The sequence below is a fragment of the Nelumbo nucifera genome, chromosome 3 (genome assembly GCF_055504915.1).
Source record: "Nelumbo nucifera cultivar China Antique chromosome 3, China Antique-T2T, whole genome shotgun sequence".
Taxonomy (NCBI): domain Eukaryota; kingdom Viridiplantae; phylum Streptophyta; class Magnoliopsida; order Proteales; family Nelumbonaceae; genus Nelumbo; species Nelumbo nucifera.
Genome location: NC_142651.1, coordinates 89,132,920 through 89,156,150, shown reverse-complemented (window position 1 = coordinate 89,156,150; position 23,231 = coordinate 89,132,920). Strand labels below are relative to the sequence as shown.

The 23,231-nt window shown below is 39.4% G+C and overlaps 1 protein-coding gene across 7 annotated transcripts in view; it reads right to left on the bottom strand.

Annotated features, from left to right (window-relative positions):
- The window catches only part of LOC104587679 (putative LRR receptor-like serine/threonine-protein kinase At1g56140), a 138,654-nt gene that overhangs the window by 61,707 nt on the left and 53,716 nt on the right, over positions 1 to 23,231 (bottom strand). For 5 of the 7 annotated variants that reach the window (XR_016084426.1, XR_016084427.1, XM_010245378.3 and 2 more), the window contains 8 exons: positions 14,183 to 14,254; positions 13,990 to 14,061; positions 13,787 to 13,858; positions 13,633 to 13,704; positions 13,458 to 13,529; positions 13,293 to 13,364; positions 13,097 to 13,162; positions 12,892 to 12,957 (listed from right to left, as the gene is read on the bottom strand). Coding sequence is in view for 5 of the 7 variants with exons in the window: in XM_010245378.3 (XP_010243680.1) it covers positions 12,892 to 12,957; positions 13,097 to 13,162; positions 13,293 to 13,364; positions 13,458 to 13,529; positions 13,633 to 13,704; positions 13,787 to 13,858; positions 13,990 to 14,061; positions 14,183 to 14,254 (564 nt within the window). In the remaining 2 variants the exon portion in view is untranslated. The remainder of the gene's footprint in view (positions 1 to 12,891; positions 12,958 to 13,096; positions 13,163 to 13,292; positions 13,365 to 13,457; positions 13,530 to 13,632; positions 13,705 to 13,786; positions 13,859 to 13,989; positions 14,062 to 14,182; positions 14,255 to 23,231) is intronic. The other 2 variants (XM_088901960.1, XM_088901963.1) reach the window with 2 other exon arrangements.

Below are 23,231 nucleotides of genomic sequence, written 5' to 3'. Positions count from 1 at the left end.
GCCCTTGGCCACTAACCTAGCCTTTAATCGGTTCACACTGCCATCTGGAAGATACTTCACTGTGTAGACCCACTTACACCCAACAACATGTTTACCAGGAGGAAGAGCAGTGAGTTCCCACATGTGATTGTGTTATAGAGCAGAGAGTTCCTCTTCCATGGCTTGCCACCACCCTAGGGAGGTAAGGGCTTCCTGAACAGTCTTGGGAGTGGAAACAGATGACAACAATGATATAAAGTTGCGATGAGAATTAGAAAGGTGAGCAGCTGAAACATAGTGCGAAATAGGATGACAAGTACAAGTGCGTTTACCTTTCCGCAGGGTAATAGGAAGATCAAGGTCCAAGGGAGAAGAAGCAATGACCGGATCTGTCAACGAGAGCTGAATTGGAGGAGGGGTCGGTGCTCTTCTGTGAGTATACACTTGTTTGATTGGTGGCCTCTTAGTAGTAATTGGCACGGGAGATGAATCTGCAACTGGAATGAGAACCACGGGAAGGGGATCCACAATAGGGATGGGAAGAGGAACTACGGGGGAAGGAGAAGAAACCACAGTATCCAAGAAAAAAGGAACTGATTCAAAGAAGGTGACATCGGAGCACACAAATGACTTATGGAAGTTAGGGTTATATCACTTATACCCTTTCTGAGTCCTTGAGTAGCCAGGGAAGATACACTTAGTAGTTCGTGCATCTAACTTGTCTAAATCAGGCCCCAAGTTTTGAACAAAATAAACACATCCAAAGACTCTCGAGGTGAGAGGAAACGGAGACAAGGTGGGAAACAACACCGAAAAGGGGGATTGAATTCCAAGGATGGACATGGGCATCCGATTGATGAGAAAACAAGATGTGAGTACAACATCACTCCAAATACATATTACACATCAAATACAAAAGCAGAAATCACTCAGTCATTAAATCAAACACCTGTACTGCACACTGCAGAACCACTCACACACCAAATACAAGAGCTGAAATCACTCAGTCATTAAATCAAACACCTATACTGCACACTGCAGAACCATTCACACACCAAATACAAGGGCTGAAATCACTCAGCCATTAAACCAAACACTTACACTGCACTCTGCAGAACCAACTTGTACTCAGCTAAACACTGTTCACCCGAACCTGCTCTCTTCATACCATCGAATAGAGAGCTTCCTACCAATCACCACAAACAGCCACTGCACCACAAACCGGAGGCGTGAAGGCCTCCTACAGAGAAAAATGACCATTCCTTTTCAACCTTTCCCTTAATCTCCCAGTGGTTCTTGAGAAATATGCAAAACCCTAGAGAGGAGGGCGATAAAAAAACTGGGTAAACCAGAATAAAAGAGCAAGATGAACAGATCTGAACTTGTTACATTCGCTCTGATACCATGTGAAAACCTTATTTGGTCCTAGGTTACAGTAGAGAAGAAGGAGAAGAAGAAGAAGAAGAAGGGTTCGCCCAGTAGAGGAAAATCAGTCCTCTATCTAGTCGACCCACTTGTATTTATCTCCAATAACATAGCTACAAGAAAGACCATATTGTCCCTCATAAGTGATGGGACACATAACTTAAACTTAAATAAAACAGACCTTTCACTCTCAAATAGATAAAGCCAAATGACCAAAATACTCCTGTTTTGTGTACTCTAACACCGTTAATGCTAACTAGTTTAAATCTTTGGCTAGTTTGGCAAGGAAAGTTTCTAATTAGTTTGAATACCTTGATAATAGGAAAGTGGGTTGAAGTTGGGAACTTCCTTTTTCTCTAGTGTCCTATTAGGATTGGGGAATTTTATTAGGAAAGGATTTGACTCTTGAAGTCCATTCTAGGCTAAATATAAATACAATTGGAGAGGGGTGCAATCACTAGTGATTCAAGACATACTAGCTGAGTTAATCCAATCCAATTAAGAGAGAATAGACTAGGGTTTTAAAGGTAGAGAACACCTTGGATTTCTTGCAAACAAAATAAATCCAAGTAAAACAGGTGATATCATCAATAAAAGTCACAAAATACTTTTACCCCAATCTAGAGACAACTGGAAACGACCAAACATCACTATGTATTAATTGAAATCAAACTATTACATACTCAAAATGAGAAGGAAAAGGTAAACATGGCACTTATATAGGCAACAAGTAATGCAACCTTTATTAATTTTTTTGAAGAGTAAAAAGAAAATTTTATTAGAACTAAAAAAAAACAAAAGCAATCCAAGTACAGGCAACTTCCAGGTGTTAAGATAACACCTGTCCAACATACAAAAGAGGCTAAAACAAGAGCTCAAAAATCAAGAGGGTGCTGTGAACAGTCCCGAAACAAAGCAAATTAATTGTCTTCTTCAAGTAAATCATCTTCTCTGCCTTCCTTATTCCATACCTCTCCTCCTTCACTAGAAGCAATCTTCCTTGAGCTTTCTACCCTCTTCTCTTTTTCAAAAACTTCGAAAGCCCTTCTAGTAAACTCCTCTCTGCCCCAAAAAAACAGACCTAAACTCTTACCCACCTGAACTTCCTAGTCGACTAGACAATTAATCCCCACTTGTCCCCTTCTCACCTATAATGGTTGAAGAAGACGCATGTGAATTTTTCCCACTATCTCAATTCCCATTTTCCACCTTATCCACCAACTCTGACCTCGGTTCCAAACCTTCCTTAGAAGCTGACGTTCTATGCAGCTCTACTCCTTGATCTTGGCCTTTAACTCCCCGAAGCTCAGAAATCTTCGTCTTCGAGACTTTACCTTTTGGATCTCTCTTCTTATACACTTTCTTAAATTTGTTGGTGGGACCAGCACCGACCAGCCCATCTTCTAGATGAGAGGAAACTTTAGAGACATGACCAAGGTGAAACCTGCTTTCATCTTTTCTTATCCTCAAAACCTTTGGAGCAACATTGTCCCTAACCTTGAAATCAAAAGTCCTTCTTCAGCCTAAATCAACCAACATCTTCCCACTGGAACTTCAAAACTTAAATCCTCTTTTAGATCTTCTGAAGAACCACTTTCTTTTTCTGTGCTCGCATCCTCAACATGACTTCTTTGTTCTAGCTCTTAATTTTGCCTTCTTCAAGATCCTCTCCTTCTCTCCTCCCCTTCCGAGTGCTTTCTTCCTCCCTTACACCATCCTCTTTTCCTTCCTTTAATCCATCCTTCTTTCCTCCCTTATCACCCTCACACCTAATAGCTTTCTTATTAGACAAAACCAGCCGCCCTCTTGAAGTGGAGCATCAGGAATTTCAAAAGTACCAAAACAAATAGGCTTACCCAGTGTCAGATTAAGAATTTTCTGCAACTCGAAACTCCCAATACTCACCTCTGACCTCCCCATGGGCAATCTTATCTCCATCACACTCAAGTTGGCGAAACTCATCCTCATTAACTCGGTTCACCTCCTTCAAGCTCACTTTTTTCCTTCCATCTCTGTCAAAATTGGCGACAACCCAAACTCATTCTTGTCTTGCCAAAATGAAGCCTATGAGAAGATCTCTTTCTCTTTCTCCTCTTAAACTGCTTAAACTTGGTGCCTAATCCATTTCTATTCTTTGTTTTGTTTTGGTTGAACCCCCTAATACTTTCCCTCCTAAGTCTCGGTCTGAGAGGGTGGTCACCACTCTTATGCTTAAAACAAAATACCTGCCCACGTCTTCCTCTTTACCCTTCTCTTAAAATCCCCCTTTCAAATTCCCAAGGATCCTTTATTTTCCAGCACACTTTTACTCTTGCTACGGGCCCCACAATTCTTAAAATCTTTTCAATAATTGACTCCTAAAACCTTACCTTTAATAAACAATGGCTCCTTTAAAGTTGCTTTGATATAGCCCATAGGTAGTAACAAATCTGTGCTAACCACGTGGATGCCACATCTACTTTGCTTCGAGTTCAATCTCAAAAAGGAGAAAATAGGCTCTTCAGGAACTACCCTCATTTTAAAGCCTCCTACAAGGTGTCCCTTTTTAGCTAATGCCCTTTCATCTTCTATCCCACAATTCCTCTTTTACCCTACCACCTCTCTAAAATCTCCCCTTTCTCCTCTATGCACTCTCCAACTCCCCGTCTTTTTGTCTCCCATCATCTTCTTCTTCTGGACTCCTGATGACCTGCAACTGCAGTTTGTCAGTCTTGTATTACACAACCATTAGAAGAAAACAAAATAATATTATCATCTTCCACAAGCTGTCCAATAGAAATCAAATTGGTAGCCAACTTAGGTACAAATAAGGTCTTGGGTAGGTAAAAGTAAGAGGACTTAGCGGTAGATAAATGTAAACCATCACGACCAAGAATATCTAACTTCTCACCATTAGTAGTAACAATGTGTCTATTATAGGAGTGGGGTTTAAAAGACCGACCAAAGGAGGCCCATGTCATGTGATTCGAGGAATTTGAATCAATGATCCAAAGATGGTTTGATGAAGACAAAAGGGAGGAGTCTTACCAGATAGACCAACAACTAAGAAAGAAGAAGAGATAGCCAAGGACATAAGTTGTTGAATCTTCTCCTCTGATATACTTCCACATACTTTGTGGTACAGAGCGAGAGCAGAAAATGTGGCATCTGAGACCTCTATAGATGTTTGATAAGTGAAAGCTAAATTACTATAGCCGAAGTAGCAAAAAAGAGAAGAAGAAGAAGAGATGCTGGAATGTCGAACTGCACTGTTCAGTCGACAGCACTATTATTTATATTATGGTGTAGTACAATGATACAGGAAGTTACTAGAATGCCCCTGATTAGTGATGGGACACCCAGACAACTTAAAACATTAAACAGGATTAGGCCCATTAACAAAGGCCCAGTACAGGACAACTTAAAGTATAGGCTAATAAGAACTCTTATCAGCCGAATACTCATACATACAACGACTTCAATCCAACACTCCCCCTCAAGCTAAGCATGGATATCAATCATGTTTAGCTTGCCAAGCATGTCCCTAAACTTTGCTGCTGCCAGCCCTTTAGTTAGTACATCCGCAATTTGCATCTCAGATGGAGTATAAGGCACACAGAGTTCACCCGAGACAATTCTTTCTCTAACAAAGTGCCGATCAATCTCAATATGTTTTGTCCTGTCATGCTGCACGGGATTGTTGGCAATGTTGATGGAAGCTTTATTGTCACAATACAACCTGAGAGGATCTTCAGTCTTAATGCCAAGTTCATTAAGAAGAGTTCTGAGCCATAAGAGTTCAGCAACCCCGTGGGCCATAACTCGATACTCTGCTTTTGCACTTGATCTAGCCACTACATTCTACTTCTTACTGCGCCATGTGACCAGGTTTCCTCCCACAAATGTACAGTAACCCGAGGTTGACTTCCTGTCTCCAACAGACCCAACCCAATCTGCATCAGTGTAGGCTTCAATTTCAATTCTATTGTTTTTCCTGAAGAGAATTCCCTTCCCTGGGCAAGTCTTCAAGTACCTGAGAATCCTTTCAACTGCTTTCATATGAGGAATCTTTGGAGAGTGCATAAATTGACTGACAACATGCACAGCATAAGCAATATCTGGCCGAGTGAGGGATAAGTATATCAGCTTCCCTACCAATTTTTGGTATCTCGCTTTATCACAGTAGTCCTCCCCTACTGATTCCTGCAGGCCATGGTTCTGTTCCATTGGAGTATCTGCTAGCCTGCACCCCATCATGCCTGTTTCCTCTAGGAGGTCAAGAACATACTTCCGCTGACATATGTAGATTCCCTCTCCTGACCTGGCAACTTCAATCCCAAGAAAATATCTCAAATGACCCAAGTCTTTGATCTCAAAGTCAGAAGCTAGAAACTCCTTCAGTCTTTTTATCTCTTCCAAGTCATTCCCGGTAATTACCATATCATCCACATAAACAATGAGTGCAGTAAGTTTGCTATCCTGTCTCCTTATGAACAAGGTATGGTCTGCACCACTCTGAGTGTACCCCACTTTCTTCATGGCCCCACAGAGCCTCTCAAACCATGCACGGGGAGATTGCTTCAACCCATATAATGCTTTCATCAGTTTGCACACCTTTCTACTAAAGTCATAGCCTGGTGGAGGTTCCATAAATACCTCTTCATGAAGGTCACCATTTAAGAAGGCATTCTTCACATCCAGCTGATGAAGTTCCCATGAAAAATTTGCTGCTAGTGACAATAGAACCCGAATTGTGTTGAGCTTTGCTATCGGGGCAAAGGTTTCTTTGTAGTCAATCCCTTCTTTCTGAGTAAACCCCTTTGCCACAAGTCTGGCCTTGTACCTTTCAATGGACCCATCCTCCTTGTGCTTTATAGTAAACACCCACTTGCACCCAACAGTGGTCTTCCCCTCTGGCAGATCCACTAATTCCCAAGTTCTTGTTTTCATTAGGGATTTTATCTCTTCATTCATAGCTTCTTTCCACCTTGGATCAGACACAGCCTCTGAGTACCTAGAAGGAACACGCATAGAGGAAAGAGCAGACACAAAGGAGTGATAGGCAGGAGATAAATGTGAGTAAGAAACAAAATCAGCAATGGGGTGCCAGGTGGTGCAAGAGCAGATAGGCTTACGGAGAGCAATAGGAAGATCCAAATCAGAAGTATGAGAGTTGAAATTACCTTGGATTGTAGAGACAGATTGATCCGAGTCCAACTGGTTGCTGTCATGAGGTTGAGGACCCCTTTTTCTTTTTCTTCAAGAACATCTGCAGCATCAGGAGAGGTAACCAGCACAGTGGGAGCCTCACTGGGTTGACCCGGAATGTCACAACAAGGAGTAGGAGGAGAGGATGGAAGACCCGAGGCAGATAGGAGAACAAAAAAGGAGGGAGAATGAGAACCCTCTTCCATCCCACTAGTCTCCCCCTGAAGAGGATTCTGAGAAGACTGAAAATAGGGTTGAGACTCAAAGAACACCACATCTCTGGTGACATACTTTCTCTTGGAGACAGGGTCATAACACTTGTAACCCTTTTGTGTAGGAGAGTACCCCAAGAATATTCCCTTTGTAGCCTTAGGATCCAGCTTAGTCTTCTTTGGATCCTTCACATGTATGAAACATATACAGCCAAAGACCCGAGGAGGAAGGGGAAAGTCTGGAAGAGTGGGGCACAAAACAGAGAAAGGGGTTTTCATACCCAACACCTTAGATGGCATCCGGTTTATCAGATATGATGCAGAAAGTACAGCTTGAGACCAGTATTGCTTGGGGACTTTGTGTTGGAATAGTAAGGCTCGAGCTGTCTCCAATAGATGTCTATTCTTGCACTCAGCAACCCCATTCTACTGAGGAGTATAAGCACAGGATGACTGATGTAGTATGCCAGCATCTTCCATGAATAAGTTCAAGGATTTTTCAAAGTATTCAGCAGCATTGTCTGACCTGAATTCCTTAATCTTCTTATTAAATTGTGTTTCAATCATCTTGCAAAATGCCATGGTTATCCGTGGTACTTCATCCCGTCCTTTTAACAGGTAGATCCATGTACAACGAGAGTAGTGGTCAATAAAACTGATAAAGTACCGGAAGCCATCAAAGGAAACAATGGGTGAAGGGCCCCAGACATCAGAATGAACCAAATCAAAAGGAGCACAAATTTCATTGCTAGAAATTGGATACACAGTTCTACATTGTTTTGACATTTGACATACTTCATAGGTTAGACTCTGACTTGGAATGCCCTTAAACAATTCGGGAAACAACATTTCTAATGAGGAGAAAGACACATGACCTAGCCTAGCATGCCAAAGATGTAGCTTAGCTATTGACTCCACACTTTCCGGATTACTAGTAGCAGATGATTGTAAGGCTGAGCCGATGCCTGCATCAAGGTAGTAGAGGCCTCCATACTCATGACCGCACCCAATCGTTCTCCTTGTCAATCTGTCCTAGAAGACGCAATGAGTAGGAAAAAAGGTTATACTACAGTTCAAATTTTTGGTAAGTTTTGAAACAGACAAGAGATTTGAGGTAAGACTGGGAACATGTAAAACTGATTTAAGAGAGAGGTCCTTGCTTAGGTCAACAATTCCCTTTCCAGAGATATTGGAGAAAGACCCGTCAGCAACTCTCATCTTATCCTGACCAGACAACAAATGATATGAAGAGAATAGGTAAGACATATGTGTCATATGGTCAGTAGCACCGGAATCAATAACCCAAGAAGTAGAGTCAATAGAGCCAGTGGCACTGAAGGCAGAGGCTGTACCTGATCTAGCAAGAGATGTAGAAGCAAAAGAATTATTTCTTAGACGGGCTAATGCCCTACTAAGGACCTCAACCTCACTAGCAGTGAAGCCCAATGTACCAGTTCCAGAGGAATCAGCAACCTGTCCCATAGGAGAAGAAGACACTGTTGGTGTATTTTGTGAGTTGTCATCATTGTTGCTGGCGACAAAATTCCCACTTGCCGCAGGCCTGTTATCTCTAGAAGAAACATCTCTGGGTATTGAAGACATCTTGACTGCAGCCACTGTGTAGGTGACACTGATTAAGACTAGCCGAAGCAGTTCTGAAGGTTCTGAACCAGTTCTGGAGCAAATCTGATTAGCTGAAATGATCACAGCAGGTTCTGACAGCACTCGACACAGTCTCAGACTTGCCGAGACTGTCACAGTTCTGAAACAGTTCAGTTACAACAGCAAGCAAGGAGTTCTGGGCTGGTAACCGACCTGAAGCTAAGGGTTCTCAACTATTGTGCTATGCAGAGTCCACTTGAACTTTGAGTACTGCAACTGTAAAGAGAGTGCCCTTCCTTGCGGCCAATACTAGGACTGCTGACATCAGTCCTCAACTAGGGTTCACAGTGCTGAACAATCTGGAGCTGGCAGCTCCCTAGGTAATCTCACAGCAGTGGTGAGGGGTTTCGGACTGATAACCACCCTGAACTTGGAGCTGTTTGCCACATTGCTATGATGGTAGAAGTGTTCACAGTGCTGGTAGAACACTAGATAGACTTCACTTGGGCTGAACCAAAAACTGCAACAGTTCGGGTACAGTAGCGAGTGAACAATTCGAGGCTGCAATAGTAGCAAGTGAACAGTGGCTCTGTAGAAGAAGCTAAGTCTGTGCGAGTCTTGCTGGAGCACCGAAGCTGCAACTGTAGAAGTAGCTAAGCCCCTTTTGGCTAGTGCTAGAACTGCTGAAATCCGTCCTCAATTAGGTCTGTCCTACACAGACCTCTCTTAGTAGCCAAATAGCTACTATTTGCTGGAAATAACCTAGTAGGACATCTACTTCTGGGTCTTACTTCCCTTGAGTCCTACAACCAAGAGAAACCCTAGGTTCGAACTTGCTTTACTCTCTTACACCCCTAGGTCTTCACTACAGCAACCCAGAAAAGGAAGAGAGAAGATGAAAAGACAGCAAGAGAAGAGAGTGTGTGCTGGCTGAAACCAGGAAGAAGCTAATGCTCTGATACCATGAAAGCTAAATTACTGTAGCCGAAGTAGCAGAAAAGAGAAGAAGAAGAAGAAGAGATGCTGGAATGTCGAACTGCACTGCTCAGTCGACAGTACTATTATTTATATTATGGTGTAGTACAATGATACAGGAATTTACTAGAATGCCCCTGATTAGTGATGGGACACCCAAACAACTTAAAACATTAAACAGGATTAGGCCAATTAACAAAGGCCTAGTACAGGACAACTTAAACTTAAGTATAGGCTAATAAGAACTCTTATCAGCCGAATACTCATACATACAAAGACTTCAATCCAACAATAAGCCTTATAAAACCCCTTCTTCTGATTGGACCCACCCCCTTTGGAGGTCGAATAGGGCACTCTGTAATGATATGTCCTTGTTGCTTGCAGTAAGTGTAGGGTGTTCCTTTTGTTGTAGTGTGAGACAACATGCCCAAACTCTTTACATTCATAACACTTCACTAGAGAAAAATCTTTCTTCCCCTTTGGCTTTGTTGCAAGGAAAACAACACCTATGTTAGAGTCCATCTTCCCATCAAGTGTAGTCAAAGTGATAAGCCTAGTTTCTTCACTTAAAAGCTCCCCAAGAGTAGTGTTTAGGTCTGGAAGAGTCTCTCTACTAAGAATGTTAGACCTAACAACTTCAAATTCTGGTCTAAGGTGCATTAGGATATGCATCATCTTTCTTATATCAAAGTGTGCCTTCATAAAATTCACACAACAAGTTGAGGGATCCTCTCTCATGTGTACCAGTTCATACTCAGTCCAGACGTTAATGAACCCATAATAATATTCCTGAATTCTCCTTTGTCCATGATGATAAGTAAATATGTCAACTTCAATTTAGTATTGTCTAGAGAGGTTTGATTGCTAATAAAACTTCTCTAGATATTGATGCATCTCATAAGCAGTTCTATACCCTCTCATAGGAACTGGAATATCCACTTCGACTCCAAGGATCCATGAGACAACTTTTGCATTATAAATTTTCCATTGTTTCAATGCCTAAGCATTTAAATCATTAGGTTTATAAGTTGTTCCATCCAAATATCCTCAAAGACCCTTTGCCTCAACATGGAATTGGAAATGAAACTTCCATAAAGCATAATCGGGCCCATTAAACTTGATGGGAAGACATCCATTCTTTTTGAAGCCATTAGATAACAAGTCAGCAGTGTGAAACTCCAAACAACCAACAAAAGTGCTTTCAATGGAGGAGGAAAAGGTAAATACCTTTCAGTCGATTGAAGGAAATCTCTGGGAGGGTTTCAAGGTCCAACTAAACAGTAAATAATTAAAGAAATACCAAGAAAAATTCTTACTTGTCCAAGAAAGGAAACTGTACCAACCAGCTGATCCAAGAGAGAAATCAAAACCCTTATTAAGCAGATCTAATCGAAATCAGGAAGCAAGTGATCAAAAGTACTTCTTTGGGTGACACCAAATATTAGGTTTCATGCAGATAATATACTTCTTTGAGGAGATATATAGAGGAGAACAAAGCTGATGGCAAAGAAATACAGGAACAAGGCTGTCAAGGGCTGATAGAAACAACCAAAGCAGAGGAAAACAGAAACACAAGAGGATTCCCCCAAATGCTAATAGGAAGAATCCTAAATAACAGTTAGACTGAAATCTTCTTCTAGCAGATCAGATCGTGACCTGCTCTGATACCAAGTCAGAGTCGGATCGAGAGACAGAAAAGAGAAGAAGACAGCAAATGTTGGGTGTGTCAAAAGTTCAACACCCAGGAAATAGAATTTATATTATATGGTGAAAGGACCATTCTGTCCCCAAAGTACAAATAATGTGCAAAAGAATAAGAAAGAAGAATCTAATGTACAAAGTATAAACAGACAAAAATATCCCTCTATCATTCATGTCTATATGGGAAAGAGGGTTTATTAAGATCAATTTTCATGGGAATAGTTTGGGAAATCCAAGAATTTCAGGAATAGGAGGGATATTTATGACTGATGAGGACAAAACAACTACCTTATATTCATGCCAAATTGGGTTTCAGTTAGCCCTCTGAAACCCACATTAACTTACTCACCTGACTGTGCTCCAAAGAATCTTCATTTCTCTCCTGCAGCCACTCTTCAATTCCCTTTGTTAATGTTATCACCTCCCCACCCTCTTCCTCCATATCCCCCTCGTTTCCATTCTTCTGATTCAAAAATAAAGTTTACTGGATTGTCACAAGCCTTTTCCAATTCAAAGAAGACTCCACAACTCTTAAACTACTTATTCAATGACTCTGAAACTTCAAACATAAACAAACCAAACTAAACACATTAGACCCTCTCATTAGGAACACAAATTGTAAAATAACAAAAGCATCACTAATATTTAAAAATACAAAAGAGTGCATAAAATTGGCTTCTTTGTTCCTGCATCAGTTAGAGTATTGGAGTAATGGACTCAAATACATGCAAGGGTTCGTATGCAAACAAAGACTAAATTGGACATTGAGATGACTTGTGGACTTTATATGATAAACGGAATCTCACATTGCCACTAATGATCCCCAAAATATTATTTAACTTTATTTTGGATTTTTTGTATTTAATATCATCAACCAGTAAAGCACAATTGAGAGGTATACCTGGATATGTTGGTAAAATAAAAAAAGGATGAAGATAAATAAACATCACAACAGGATCCACCCGTCTAATAGTTAGAATGAATACTTTCATAAGTGTCTTTAAAAATGAATGTATAAATTATCATATTTTTAAAATGAGTTTTTGGGATTCATCTGAGTAGAAGGCAAGGGTTGTGCCCCAAAAAGAATAACCCATTCCCTAGAGGCAGTGGTGAAAAGTTTTATAGGTGAAAGGATAGTTCAGAAAGTCTTTGGTTGAGCATTAATACAACTTAATTAAAATGGTAGTTTACTGGGAATTACAGGTGGTCGGGCCCATCATGTTTGTATTAAAGAAGGTTTAACTAAGACTTTGGCTGATCATAAGGTTGTATAAACAACCATATAGCAAATTGGGTTGTCATACATCTCTACAAGTATTCCTAATTCAAGCAAAAATGGGCAACAGTTTGGTTTCACCCACATATTCTCATCAATAAATTTGAGAATCTGATAGGTCCTACACAAACTGTATAACCCTCTTTTTATCTTTTAATTAAGGATTAAGGTCTTCTCTCTTTTATTTAGATTAGGGTAAAGAAAAGTCCTAATTTTTCCCAACCTAGGCTTATATGGTGAGTTAATGTCTATAGATGGAAAAGAAAGTTTTCTCTATTCAATCTAAAAAATTGGTGTGTCCAATGAACTAAAAATTAAAGGGATTAGACTTAATTATTTCTTTAGAAGAAATTACAACTTAGAGAGCAAGGAGAAACATCCATTCAACCCTGAAAGCTTGTAAAGCCTAAGGGGCTTGACAAGGATAAGTAAGGAGATAGGAGAAACAAATCATGAGAACTACTAAACTATTTTTATGAACTATGATAAAAGAAAATTGATTGAAAAAAAGTTTCTTCTCTTTAAACATACACATGTATATTTGGTTTCGTTACCCAGGGAGGAAAGCTTCCTGATAGTTCATTGTACGATAAATCTCTGTACAAAAACATAAGAAAATGAATAAAGCAACTTGATTTAATGCTCCTCATTTAGTAAAGTATTGCAAATATAAGACTGACTTTTTTACATGTAAAGAAAGTACATATATTAAAATACATTAGCCATAATAACATACATATAAACAAGATTTGGTCCCATTTGTGCAGGAAGAGGGCCAAATAAGCCATTGTTTCCAAGGAATCTGTTGCATAAAAAAATGACATGTGAAGAGAAAATATTGTGATATTTAAGAAACTATAAGAAAAACACAAATTATTAGTTGGCAGGATGTGCTATCCAATAAAATATAAGAAAAAATCTATGTTACTTACAAGATATTGAGGTTTTGCAAGGTAAATAAAGAGCTTGGAATTCGTCCAGTTAAATTGTTGAAGCTTAAATCCCTATAGAAGTCAATAAACTAGAGGAATTATAACAACATTATTTGTTTATTTCTTATCCATTTTTTTCAATTACTAAAACGAGCTACAACTTACAATCTTTTCAAATTTGAATATTCTACAATATTTGATGGAATAGTACCAGAAATCATATTATTTCTTAAAACTCTACACACAAAAAAATGATAGTGTAAGCCAAGGAGTGTAAATATAAATAAAAAAATAACTTATATTTATGAATATTATTTCATTGATTAGTAAATTCTCTAACAATGTAACTAAGTTCTTCATATTTTTAATGAAATCCAATGTTGAACTTGTGTTTGATAATTCACTTATTCTCCTGCAAGAAAAGAAAAAGGCACTATAGTTAGTAAAATTTAATAAGTAATCAACTATTAATTAAACTAAAATCAAGAACTTACAATTCATTTAAGTTAGTCAAGGAAGAAAAGCTAGATGGTATTGGACCTTCAAAAGAGTTTCCTTGAAATCTCCTGTATAGATATAATACCTTTTATTCTTTTATTACAAAATATAATGAATAAAAAACAAAGGATTACATACGTTAAATGATCATATAATTATAATGTATTCATAGATAAAAATAGTGCAATAGCTTACTTACAAATCTTCAAGCAATGTCCAATTTCCAATGAAATCAGGTATTTTTCCTACAAATTTATTATCTGATGCCCACCTAACATCCAATAGGTTTTATATAGATGAATAAAGTTTGTTTAATAATTTGCATGCTTATTATAATAAAGAAACATGATTTAGAATATTTAATGAAACTAATAAGAATCATAATTTCTTACATGATTTTCATGTTTGATAGTTTAGAAAATGATGAAGGAATCTCACCACTTAGTCCAGTACTGCTTATGTAACTGCAAAATTGAAAAAGAGCATAATCAAAGCCAAGCAATTGTATATAGCTCTTACTAGGTTCAAGATTTAACTAATCCATAATCATTTTCCAACCTAACAAAAAAAAATCATCAACTTTAGACTATGCCCTCTTTGGTTGTCTCAGACCATATTTATTACCACATCAGCATTGAATATCAATTACATATCCTTTGTAAATATAGAAAGATTCTAATCATCTAATATGCATACCCATTCATGGCTAAAATTTATATACGTAATTGTTTATATGTAATAATAAATAAGCAATTCTATAATGTAAGAACATGCTTTTAGGTAAATGATCTAATATGCACACTTTTATGTCGTAAGTCCTCTATATACTTTGCAACATTCATATCTCCATATATAATATATAAAGCCTATTGTATAACCAGCAAAGTAGTTGAGTTTAATCAGAGAAAAGTAAGAGAAAGAGGATGAGAGAATAAGAAGAAGAACATGGAAGAAGGGAGAAGTAGAAGGGTTGATCGTGTATCTCTCCAGCCCCCTCAATAATCTTTTATTATAATCTCAAATAAAAAGAATGGAATTACAAGTATGCCCTTAACAGGGTGGGTGCTTAATAAACAATAAAGAAAAGAGTTAACAAGCCCATTAACATAAAATAAAATAAAGGCAATAACATCTAAGGGCTGCTAGCATCCAGCCCACAATCTATATAGTGCCTAGCTTGCTTACATACTACTGTAATTTGGCCTTTGGAACTCCTTTAGTAAGTACATTTTTTAACTGTTATTAAGAACCAATAAATGGTAGACACACTTCATCAGATGCAATCTCTCCCTTATGAAAAATGTATCAACTTGAATATGTTTTGTGCAGACATGTTGAATAGGGCTATAAGCAGCATTAATTGCTACTTGATTATCACAATACAGCACCATTGGCCTATCATGGTCAATGCCTTTCTCCCCTATGAGAGATCTAAGCCATAACAACTTTGACACACTATGGGTTGTAGCACTTTACTCCACCTTAGCAGCTTAGCTGAGGACCTAGTTACCATTGACTATTTCTTGCTAGTCCGAGAAACAAAATTCCTTGCAACCAAGGTATAATACCCATATATAGATATTTTATCATCAATGAAAATAAAATGCCATTTTCTAGGGTACCCTTTGTTGGAAGGGTGAGAATCCATCTTATGGAAGGCCGAACCATGCTAGATGGCTGGGCAAATTTTCAAAAATTTTCTAACCCTTTTGGGAACCGATTTCTTGGTGTTTTGAAAAATTGCATTTTTCCTGATCGATCTTGCATTGAACCGGACCAGATTTGGAACCAAATCAAAAGGGGAAATTATACCTAATACAGATACCACAAATGCAGATCCCAAGGCGGAAGTTCACGCCCAAATTAGTCCTAAAACCAGCCTCCACTGTAGATGGCACAATGTATAGATGAAGCCGGTTCAGAAACACTATTTTCTCCAAAACTGCTATCCAACTTGCTTGGATTGAATGGGGTGAATGAGCCTGATCTTCCTCAATGTTTTTCTTACAAAAACTTGAAAAACTTTTCAAAATTCAGTTCTTGAAAGCATAGGTCAAATTAGGGTTTCTTAGGAGATAAAGAGAATAAGAGAGATCAAGAGAGAGAGTTATTCTAGACTGGTCCACCCTCTTCTTTTATCTCCTTATGGAGCACTCTCCTAATATAATTAAGAGATTATCCAAACTTGATTTGGACTGGACTCTATTAAGAGATAAGCATTATCCTCTTAAGAGGAAAGGTGCTCCGTACCTAATACCAAACCCAGATTTGACCCAAAGCACAAGACAACTTGGGAAAGATATACAGTTGTTTGTGTAGCATCCCCCCAAAACCAAGTTGGGACATGCATCTGGAATAGCAATCCCCTGGCAACTTCAACCACATGTCTGTTTTTCCTCTCTGATACCTCATTTTGTTGTGGGGTATGAGGGCATGAACTCTGGTGAATTGCTCCTTTCTCTTCAAGGAAGGTTTGAAAGTGCTTCTTAAAGTATTCCTTAGCATTGTTAGATCTAATAATCTTAATCTTCTTTCCAAATTGTGTCTCCACCATACTGAAAAAGCCTTTTATAATTTAAGGAACTTTATCTTGGCTCTTCAAGTAGTTATCAACAAAATAAAATATTTATTACCACCCATACATGGAATAGAATAAGGACCCAAACATTAGTATGTATTAAATGAAAAGTAACATTACCACTCTTATTACTTGCAAAATGTGGTTCTACATTGCTTTGATAGTTGACAAACTTCAGATTGTAGACCAGAACTAGGCAATGGCTCAAACAAACTAGGAAATAAAAACTTCAATGAACCAAAAGACACATGCCCAAGATGGAGATGGCACAATTTCAACTAACTTAGTTTCTCATCATGACAGGACTCAGACTGACACATTAACCCCAACTTTGGAGATTGATCAAGAAGGTAAACTCCATCGGCTTCATGTCCATTGCCAATCTTCCCCGTACTCAAATCCTAAAAGACACAATAATATGGAAAGAAGGTTATAAAACAATTATGAGACTTTGTAAGTGAGCTAACCTACAAGAGATTTCTATATAATTGTGGGATGTAGACAACAGATTTCAAAGAAAGGTTGTTAGTAAGTTTAACTTCACCCAAACCTGAGATTGGGGTCTAAGATCCATTTCCAACAATAATCTTACCTTTCCCTAAAAAAAGTTTATAAGTGGTAAAGTAGGAAGGCATACTACTCATATGATCACTGGATCCTGTGTCAATTATCCAAGAGCCAGAGGATGAGGCATGACACACAAGTACAATACCTAATTTTGCAAAGGCACATGTATGTGAACCAGCAGATGTAGGCAACCCACTCTTTTCAAGATGGAGTAAGATGCCTCTCAATTTTTTCATTACATCAGAGGTGTTATGAGTAGATGCCTGAGCAAAAGAATTTCCCTCAAGCATGTGAGTTAGGGAATCATGACTAGCTATGGAAACATGAGCATTTACCTTCTTTCCAGTTTTAAACTTCTCAAGCTTTAGGTGGGGGTTTAGTTTCACCTACCCTTGGTGTGCTTTGGCAATATTCGCAAACAACCTCTTCAGGTTTACTGGAACTCTGTTTGGGTTTTGTAGAGACAAGGGTTGTGTACTCACTGACAGAAACTTGCATCATAGAAATCCTCCTGCTCTCTTCATTCTACACTAGAGAATATGTTGTGGAGAGTGACAAAATATCAGCACTAAGGATGTGTTTCCTAGTGAAATCATATTCAGCATTCAGTCCATCAAGAAAATCAAAAACTCAGTTTTTCTCAATGCACTTCCTGTATTGTTCATCATCAACAAGATCCTTCCACTCCAAAGCTCCTAAATGATCCATTTCTTCACAAATTGATTGTAAGGAAGAAAAATACATGGCCACTGATTTCTCCCCCTGTCGCATATTACATGCTTCTCTTCGCAACTGATAGATTCTAGCAATGTTCTTCACTTGAGAATAAGTTGAAGTTAACCTTATTGGAAGGAACATATAGTTGCGGGCAATGTGAGGCTGCATAGAGCATACAAGACATGACATAACCAACAGATTATCCTGCTCCAATTTGGAATAATTTGGATCTTCAGGGTTTGGCTTAGCTTCCTTATCAGTAATAAACCCAAGCTTAACTCTTCCACTGATTGTAAGCTTATTTGATTGAGACCATTCAAGAAAATTTGTTCCATCAAGTTTTACAGTAGTAATCTGCCCTCCAACATTGTCGTTACTTCCCAAGAGGACATAGGTAGGTACTTATACATCTTTGTGTGTCCATTGATCACCACACCTCTAAAAACACTCTTCTCACCAACACCACAGTATCCCAACACTAGTTGAACACCCAAACACCTTTCCCTGAAGGTTAAACACGAGTTACAACAATAAAACAAAGGAAAAGAAGGTGTTGGTGGCAAAATAGGAGAACAAAAAAAATTCCCAAAAAAGATGAGACTACTTCCTGCAGTCTCAGAAATTTACCACGATTCAAACATAAGTGGATTTAACAACAACCAACCCACCATGTGAGCATGCAAGCCCTAAACTCCAGATCTGTATTTTTCGCCAATTTTCACCTTAAAAATCTAAGAAAAATGTAAAAGAGCTTCAAACCTCCATGAAATGTATATCAAAATTCCTCTAAAAACAAGGCACATCAATGAGTTTCAAAACCACAAATGGACGCCGCTGACTGTACAAGCTGTTGACATCAACCGGTGGCGTGCTAATATCAGTAGGTTCGTCTGTGAGTTACGAACAATGGCTGATACTTTCCTTGATCTTCCAATGCTTTGATACCAAGTTAAAGTATTCAAGAAGAAGAAGGTTGTTGTTGAGAGTCTCAGGTGTGTTATTATTCACACCTTGAAAAATATTTTACTTAACACATTAAAGAGAAATACAAATGGGCCCTTGAATAGGTGCCAAATATAAAAAAACCTGAAAGGACGTAAATGCCCTTACACTCTCAACATGGTGATTATTCCTTGTCCCAAGGATAAGGTCCTTGTTAGGTCTATGGTATTGTGGCCAAAGGGTACACCCAAACCTATGGTATTGATTATCTAGAAACTTCTCTAATAGCTAAAATGAAATCTATTTGTATGATTGTGTCTCCAACTATCCACAATCTTGGCTTTTATATCAGATGGATGTAAAGAATGCCTTTCTTAGCAAAGATCTGCAAGAAGTGTATATGGATTAACCTCCTAGAGTAAGCTTTCCTAATAGTGAAGGGAAGGTTTGTTGTTCGAAGAAGTCTTTGAATGGGGTCAAGCAATCTCCTAGAGCTTGGTTGATAGGGTTAGAACTGTTATCTTAGAGATTGGATTCTCTCAATGTGAAACTGATCACATCTTGTTCATAAGGAAATTTAATGGTAGGTTCACCATGTTGGTAGTATATATTGATGACATTGTTGTAACTAGGGATGACATCACAAGAATCTTAGTTAAAGTCCCGGCTTGCATTTGAATTTGAGATTAAGAATCTTAGTGATTTCAAATACTTTCTTGGAATTGACTTGCTCCATGAAGATTGGAAATTAGGATGCAAGCTTGTAGAAACTCCAATTGACCCCAACCATAAGTTGAGTGTTACTGAAAGAGATGTTCTTCTAGACAAAGGGATCTATCAAAGACTGGTTAGCCACCTTCTTTATCTTCGTTCGACTAGACTTGATATATCTTATGTAGTTGGAGTGGTCAGGCAATATATGCATGATCCCATAACCTCTCACAGACATGTTGCTAACAGAATCCTAGCCTATTTGAAGGGATGCCCTAGTAAAGGGGATGTTGTACTCCAATCATGGGCATCTAAAGATTAAGGCTTAAACAAATGTAGACTAGGTAGTGTCTTTTGATGATAGAAGATCTACATCTAGTTATTATGTCTTAGTTGGAGGCAATGTGGTTTCATAGAAAAGCAAGAAACAATCAATTGTTGCTCACTCTAGTGCTAAAGCAGAATATAAGGCAATGGCTCATAGAGTGTCTGAACTACTCTAACTAAAAACCTTGCTGACTGAGATGGGCATTCAAGCTGATATTCCAATGAGACTCTATTGTGACAACCAAGCAATCATAAACATTGTGCAAAATCCTGTTCAACATTACCGTACAAAACATATTTAAGTGCATAGACATTTTATTAGAGCAAGGATAGCTAGTGAAGAGATTTACCTACCCTTGTAAGGTCAGAAAACCAACTTGTTGATTCTCTCACTAAAGGTGACTGTTAGTGTAGGGGTATTTTTGTCTTTATACTTATGTTGAGGTTGCTGATCTGTAAAATTATGTCAGAACTAGTGTCCCTTACTTAAATAAGGGCACATGTGTCTTTTCCATTATAATAATAATATAAAAACATGTCTGGCCGAATGGTAGGGTAATTTTTTCCCTAATTCGAACCAGATTTTTCTTCTTTCCTTTTCTCCTCCTTTCTCTCTCTCTCTTTCTTCCTTCTTTCTTCCTCTTTCTTCTTGACTGATATCAGACAAATAGAACTCGAAGGCAAGCCAAATTATAACATGGTATCAAAGCACAACTAAAAAACTCAGATCTGCCTAGATTTCTGTTCTCTATGCACTCAATCTAGGGTTTTTCCTTGATTTCCCTGTCATCGATTGGAGATAAGGGAAAGGGCTGAAAAGAAGTGACTGCCCTCTTACCTTGGAGGTTTCTATGCCTCTAGTTGTGTCTTGTGTGGTCGGTTGTTGTGGTTTCTAAGAAGCCCTCCCCGAATTGATGAAGAGAAGAGGGCTGATTCGTGTGGTGCAATGGGTGTCTTGTGTGGACTGATTTTCTTCTCGTGTGGTTGTCCTTCAGGTGATGAGGTAAGTGATTTCTAAGCATGTTTTCTGTTATAAATCAAATAGGAAGTATGTTTCAGATCATATGACGGGATTTCAGACTGTAGTGTGCTAGGGTTTATGCTGTTTTTTTTGTGATTCAAAGGAGAAGTGGGGCTCATATAGTGGTGAGATTTCAGGCAGCCATAGGGTAGGGTTTGTGGTGTAAAGAGTGCAACTTTCAGCCATAACAAGTGCTGAAACCAGTGTGATCAAGTTGTGTGCAGTGTGCAGAATTCAGTGATAACAAAATTCAGCAAGTGTACAGAATTCAGTGATAACAGAATTCAGCAAGTGTGCAGAATTCAGTGATAACAAAATGGGAGATAACAGTGATAGCAAATCTAATGTGATGATACCTACTGACTACTTGAATGTTCAAATGACCTCCATTAAACTAAATGGAGAGAGTTATGTACCTTGGGCTAAATCTATAGAAGTTTTTCTGAAGGTAAAGAAGAAGGTGAAACATATAAGAGAGGAGAACCCTCCACTGATTCTCATGAGTATGAAGACTGGGAACAAGAGGATGCACAGATTATCAAGTGGTTATGGAATAGTATGGAACCCAGGATTAGTGTAAATTTTATGTTTCTTGACACTACCAAAGATGTGTTGGACCATGCTAAGAAATTGTATTTTGGTCAAGACAATACAACCAAAGTATATCAGTTGTATCAGGAATACTTTCTGCAACAGGGCAATTAGAGTCTTGAGGAGTACTATGCTAGTATGAGAAGCATCCGTAATGACTTGAATGTTTATCACCCCCTCACTTCTGATGTCAAAATTCAGCAACAATAGAGAGAATAGCTTGATGTGACTCGATTTTTGGTGGGGCTGAAATCTGAGTATGAACCACTACAAGCTCAGATACTAGGAGGGTCAGCTCTCCCTTCTTTAGAATAGGTATTTGCTTGACTTCGGAGGACTTCTATTGGATCTACTGAGAACTCTAATGTCTCAGATAAATCAGCCTTTGCAGTGTCGAGAGGTCATGGTGTTAGAGGTGGAGCTCAAGGAGCTCAGTCTGGCCGTGGTGGTAATAGTGGTCCGGTATATAGCCGAACTAGTGGTGGTGGACCTACTTATAACTGTGGTGGTGGTCGTACTAGAGGTAGAGATTCAAGGGAGCCCATGCTAGAGAACATGGCTCGGGTCCGAGGAGGTGTACTCATTGTGGTATGGACGGACATACCATTAAGTATGGCTATGACTTGCATGGTCCACCCTCAACCTGGGCCAATCATACCATGACTGGTGACACCAGTTCTAGTTTTAGACGGGAGAATCGTTCAGCTGATCAGATGCCTCCTACATCCACGGATGGTCCCGTAAAGGAGATGGTGAGTGTTCCCCATGATGAGTATGAGAGGTTTGTCTAATCCACGTCTCAGTAGAACATGGCTACTTTCGCACACTCAGGTATGGCTTGTTTGGCATCCACACCCAATCCCCGGATCATTAACTCTAGAGACTCTGATCACATGACTGGAACTCCAAGTGTGTTTTCTTCCCTCTCTCATTGCTCAACATCACAATCTGTTACCCTTGCTAATGGTTCCACATAGACCTGTTCATGGGCAGGGTGGCTCGACGGGCCGGCCCGGCCCGGCCCCCGGACGGGCTTGAGCATGTGTTTTAGCCCGCGGGCTTGACCTCGGGCCTAAAAGCCCGAGCCTGACTATTTTACGGGCCGAGCTCGGGACTTGTTAAAAAAGCCCGGCCCGGCCCGACTTTTCCTAAACTACCTAACCCTAACCCTAAATACTTAAAATTTTTCTTTTCATTCTTCTTTCTCACTCTCACTCTCAGAAACGGCTCCCAATTCTCCCTCTCAACTCTCAGAACCGGTGAACCCAACTGCACCTGCAAAGTGCGAACTCAGTCACCGACGGCCGATTCCACCAAAACTAGTCATCACTCTCTTTGGTGGTGATCTCTCTCTCTCTCTCTCTCTCTCTCTTTCTCTCTCTCTCTCTCCCTCTCCCTCTCTCTAGCTAGCACCATTTTCATCTTCTTTCTTCTCATTCTCAGTTCTCTCTCTTCTTAGAACTAGGTCTTCTATCTTCTCAGTTCTCTCTCCAGCCAGCGCCACTAGAACCTAGGCGCACCGTTTTCATTCTACGAACTCAAGCACCGCCCCACCGGCGGCTGGCACCACCAGATCTAGATCGTCTCTCTCTCTCTCTCTCGACCGGTGAGCTCTCTTTCTCTCTCTCTCTCTAGCCGGCACTGTTGTCATCTTCTATTTTCTCACTTTCTGGGTTTATGTTCTCACTCTCAAACTCCCAGGAATCGACGAACTCAACAGGCACCATTCTCTCAGACGGCACCGGCGCTCAGACTCCGGGCTCGAGCCCGGACTTCAGGCTTTTTTGAGGGCCAGGCTCGGGCTCGGGCCTGAAAAGTTTATCTTAATAAAGAGCAAAAGCCTGGCCCGAGTCCAGCCCGGCCCAACCCATGTACAGGTCTAGTTCCACATCCTCCATTTGTGGTGTTGGTAATGTTGACCTGGACCCTGTATCCCTATCCTCAGTTTTGTATGTCCCTAAATTTTCATTTAATCGTATGTCTGTTA